The 4,694-nt window shown below is 37.0% G+C and overlaps 1 protein-coding gene across 5 annotated transcripts; it reads right to left on the bottom strand.

The window, feature by feature from the left end:
- Window positions 1–1,821: 1,821 nt before the first annotated feature.
- On the bottom strand, window positions 1,822–4,354 carry LOC110867846 (probable E3 ubiquitin-protein ligase ZFP1). Of its 5 annotated transcripts, none has more exons than XM_022116900.2 (6): window positions 4,144–4,354; window positions 3,944–4,032; window positions 3,730–3,834; window positions 2,860–2,997; window positions 2,708–2,777; window positions 1,822–2,026 (listed from the first exon to the last, which is right to left on the bottom strand). In XM_022116900.2, exons 1-6 carry the CDS (start codon window positions 4,286–4,288, stop codon window positions 2,016–2,018), a joined length of 558 nt encoding a protein of 185 aa, XP_021972592.1. In that variant the 5' UTR covers window positions 4,289–4,354; the 3' UTR covers window positions 1,822–2,015. The 5 variants fall into 5 exon arrangements, with proteins under 5 accessions (XP_021972592.1, XP_021972590.1, XP_021972591.1 ...); XM_022116898.2 differs by having other exon boundaries at window positions 2,642–2,777; XM_022116899.2 differs by having other exon boundaries at window positions 2,612–2,777.
- Window positions 4,355–4,694: the final 340 nt, after the last annotated feature.

Here is a 4,694-nt window from a genome sequence, read left to right on the forward strand (position 1 = left end):
GCAGTAAACTAAGGTTGAGAACTCAGGTTTCCATTTTTGACCTTTTAAGTTTATGTGAAATTACCAAAATGCCCTTATGAGGCGTAAAGTGGGTGGAAAATCATTCGTGGCATAATAGGACATAACTTACTGATATTACAACATATTTGGCGCATATAATCTCAGGAAACTTGTATATGATTTATATGGTTACCCGTTACGCATTTTCGCGTTCGGATCGGCTTATGTGACTAGTTTATGCACATTAGCCGAAGCGGGTCAAACCGTATCATCTTGGTCTCTAAATTCAGAATGTGTTTAGTTTACCCATGACATACCAGTATCTAAGCTTGTAGGGTCTAAGTCACATTCCTTTTCGGTTTTCGCCTTCCTCGCGATTTAACCATGTTTATCCTCCGAAACTAACCGGTCTAAGCTTAGGCTATGTTAAAAGACCCGTTAGGATTCTAATAGGTTATTATAAACCTTCGTTCCAGAACAGGAGCCCAGTAAAAGACACTTGCATTTTGCTTTTGTGGTTTATACTTGCTCAGGTAAATACTTTTAACTTATTTTCCGTTATACGGGCTTGGGGGTACGGTATATAAAATACCGCTTGGTCGGGCAATTGACCCTAACTCATTAGTAGTTGGGTATTATCAATGTGACCCGTTTGAAAACTGGTTTTGTTTGTTTTACGCCTTTGGGAGCTTAATGACCATGTCCCGGATATCCTTGGCATCATTTTAAGAAATGGCCACGACCTTGACACCCGGGTGTAGGCGTACACCCGGTAATGTGTCCATTTATTAAGGTATAAACGTTGGCTTCCCGCCGCGGATTTATACTGAGTGGTGTGTCAATTAACCTTAAACCCGGCACGACCCGGGCGATCGAACGCATAACGTACATGTAATTCTTTTACAAGTTTAACTTTGATTAATTATTCCCAAGTTATAAAATGTTTTGTGCCTTGTGCATTCAAATCAATTTTTAAAACCTTTTCAAAATGAGTCGGTTAAATTGTATTTACCAGTGCAAACTGACGTATTTTCCCCAAAAAGATTAAGTGCAGGATCTACACGGAATAGGCTGGTTTCTCCTTAGCATCATAGAGTCTCGCAAACTTTGGGATGCATTTATCTGTTGAACAATTTTCTCCTTTTTATTTCGATCCGCCTGTGGATCTATTTCGACTACTTGTGATACTTTGATATTACATTTGTTGGTTGAAGTAAATCTATTTTTATTGCTTCCGCTGTGCATTATAATTTGTGTTGTTTGACAATGATGATATCAACTACGTCACGATACTCCTCCACCGGGCCCACCGATGACACGTGGAAATTAGGGGTGTGACATATACCTTTCTTTGTAAATGCATACCGGATGTTTCCAATGCATCATCATTTCACTCGTTTACATTCCTACTCACGAGCTACTCTTGAAACAAATTAACCATTAAAAGGATACAAGCTTTTTTAAACCGAAAAGTTGTATAATATAAGTAATTAAGCTATTTAATAAACAAAACTTAACCAGGTCAGGTCATTTTTTTTTAAATGTGTGATGTCATCACATATATAGGGTATATTTGACATGAAGCTTTTAGGAGCTTCTAACTTTAAGCTTTTAAGAAAAAGTTCATACTCAATAAAAAACCTTGTTTGGTTGAAGGAGCTTGAAGCTGTTAGGTTAAGAGCTTGAAGCTTTTGATTGAACGCTCATACTAGTAGCGTTTAGAAGGAGCTACAAGTTTTTAGTGAAAAAATGACTATTTTAACCTCTAAAGATAATGAATTTTTTAATCCACAAACTTTTTAAATTTTTAGTTATGTCCATTTTGGTCATTTTATACATTTTATTAAAAGCTCCATCTACTCTCCCAAACACCAAATATATCTAAAAAGCTACAACTACTAGCTACCAGCTACCAGCCACTGGCCACTTTTGCCAAACATACCCATAATTTATCTTCCATCTCCATTGATTCATCCCTTGAACTTCATATTGAATCCAAATCATCATCTTCGGCATCATTCACAACCTAACAAGTTGTACAAGCAAGAACTTTTCTTATTGTAAATATTTATAAGAGTAAACTTCCGTTTTGCTCCCTGTGGTTTGGTCACTTTAACAGTTTTGCCCCAAACCTTTAAAGATAGCCATTTTACTCCCTGATGTTTTGGTTTTGTTGCCAGTTTGCTCCCTGCGGGGAGCAAAATGGAAACACAAACAATTTGGATGGAGTTAGAGGCGGGGAGCAAACTGGCAAAAAAACCGAAACATCAGGGAGCAAAATGGATATTTTTAAAGGTTTGGAGCAAAACCGTTAAAGTGACCAAACCACAGGGAGCAAAACGGAAGTTTACTCTATTTATAAATGACTCAAAGGAATATAAACACAATCGTTGTAAAATCACATTTTATAGTTAAAGGTGTGTAAACAAAACAGAAAGAATAGCATCTCTTAAACCATGGATTAAAAGCCATGGTGAGTGAATCGGGCAGCTTGAAAAGGTCTAGTCAAAAAGGTTCCGGACGAGATTAAGCCAACTAAAAGACCACTTTTAGGCGGTTATTAACAGTTTCACCTCCAAAACGACAATAGACATTTTAGTCTGATAATTACCATAACTTATAAGAGAGAGAGAGAAAGCACCCTATGTTTAGTAAAGTGCTATGGATTTGCAAATCGGGCAAGTCCTCTTCACATTGAACCACTTACTGATGCATTCTACATGGTACTCGTGGTGACAATCTAGCACCCTGATTCTTTCTTGATCTTCAAAATCCATCTGGAAAGATGACACAAAATTGTGATATGCTTAAATAACCAAACCAATAAGAATATACAGTCACTTGTAAAGGTATACATACCTGACAAATTACACAGAAATTAGGTTCTTCATCAGCAGGTGAAGATTTGGATGAGATGAAGATTATTACTTTTCCATGATCTGAAATAAAATCATCCGACAAACCTAAATCCTTGTTGCCAAACTGTCCACCTTGCTCCTGCGTAAAAGAATGAGTGAAATTAATTATGTGAAGACAGTAAAATACAGTAATAAATAAGATATAATAAATGAATAAATAAATACATGACCTTCAAAGGCATATAGAAACATTTGGAAAGATACTCAGCTCGATTCAAAACCAAATATATACTTGAAATAAGTTTGATAACATATTTCTCGAGCTAGGGCCAGATTCTACTAACTAAACTAGAAATAGGCCCGTGAATGACATTCTAACATATGATACTATAGAAATAGGCCCGGGTTTCGGAGCTGCATTCGTGTCCGCAGGACGTGCGGGCACGCATAAACTCCAGTTCAGAAACTCATTTTTTGCACCCCCCCCCCCTGCGCGTGGGTAGGACTTGTGGTAAAACATGTCATAAAGCTACAATGGAGTAGTAAAAACTTTACCTTATAAACAACCACTAACTTTGTTCACACACCAATGTGGGACAAAGTATTTACCACCTTTTGAGACTTTCATTCACACACCCAGCATATAAGTCCTAAACTTTTGCTACTAACTATTAGTTTTTGTTAAATATACATGTAAAACAACATATATACAAGGGTATTTTGATGTAATATACATATAAAAATTTTCAAAAATCTTTTTCTAGTGTAATCGCTATTTATAAAATAGCCGTCGCTATTTGTCGCTATTCGCTACGTAGCCTATAGGTGCCTTGTCGCTATTCGCTATCGACAACTATGTTTGACATAATACCTGTATGCGTTGATTGAAAGTAGGAACAGGTTGCCTGAGTCGTACAATCGAGGCAAAGTTACCTTCCAAACATTCTTTATGCATGATCATTAAGCTATCTGCTATCTAATGAGTAACTAACTGATCAAAACTCCAAAGTCCAAACTCCGAGATTAACTGCTTAGATGACAGGTACAGAGAATATAACTTCAAAGGTAACATAGAAGCGCCCTACCTCCTCAACGCTACCATCATCAATATCCGTATTAAAAGAGAGCATGAAATCATCAAGTAAATCCTCCAACTCGTCAACATATAATGCCTCTGACAGATAAGACAAACAGAGGCATTAAAAAAAAAAAGCTTAACTATGGAAATATAAACCTGACCTGATAATCCATTAAAAAAAAAGGTTATAAAAATAATACTATTTACCAGAAGGTCTGATTAGCCATTGATAGATATTAACGGTAAGTTGTTGGGCTTTCTCAGGTTCGTTCTGAAGTGCATACCATCTACCAAGAAGCAAGGCGATACCTTCACTGAGCAGATTAACAGCCTCGGGTGTGAGTTCCGCCATTGCAGATTAATAATTGGAATTTGGGCGATGACACGGCACACAGAAGAGACGGAAGGGTTTGATCGTCTCGACCTTGATTTATTATTTACTATTTATTATTTATATTTATTTATATTAGGGGGTAGGGGTGGTTATGACTCATCACTCATTTATCATTCACAACATTCAATCAAGTTTCGTCATGTCATTAACCATTATTCCATCACTCACAACTTTTTTTAGTGGATATGTCCATCACTCACCACCACACCCAACAATTTTCTCTCCAACCAACAATTACCCTCACAACACTCAAATCATCACGCGTCAAAAAAGCACGCATTATAAAATTTCGTGCGTGAAAAACGAAGGTGGCGGTGGTGTTTTACAATTTTCCACGCATGGAAAAAATCCATCACGCACAAAC

This window comes from Helianthus annuus, chromosome 7 (assembly GCF_002127325.2).
Source record: "Helianthus annuus cultivar XRQ/B chromosome 7, HanXRQr2.0-SUNRISE, whole genome shotgun sequence".
NCBI lineage: Eukaryota > Viridiplantae > Streptophyta > Magnoliopsida > Asterales > Asteraceae > Helianthus > Helianthus annuus.

What these genes read in the sequence shown, in the direction of transcription:
- LOC110867846 (XM_022116898.2), bottom strand. Translation starts at nt 4,288, where the DNA reads ATGGCGGAACTCACACCCGAGGCTGTTAATCTGCTCAGTGAAGGTATC. An exon ending in ATGATGGTAGCGTTGAGGAG is followed by an intron (nt 3,835 to 3,943) that starts GTAGGGCGCTTC and finishes GTTACTCATTAG; the next exon opens with ATAGCAGATAGCTTAATGAT. An exon ending in CTTTCAATCAACGCATACAG is followed by an intron (nt 2,998 to 3,729) that starts GTATTATGTCAA and finishes TCTTTTACGCAG; the next exon opens with GAGCAAGGTGGACAGTTTGG.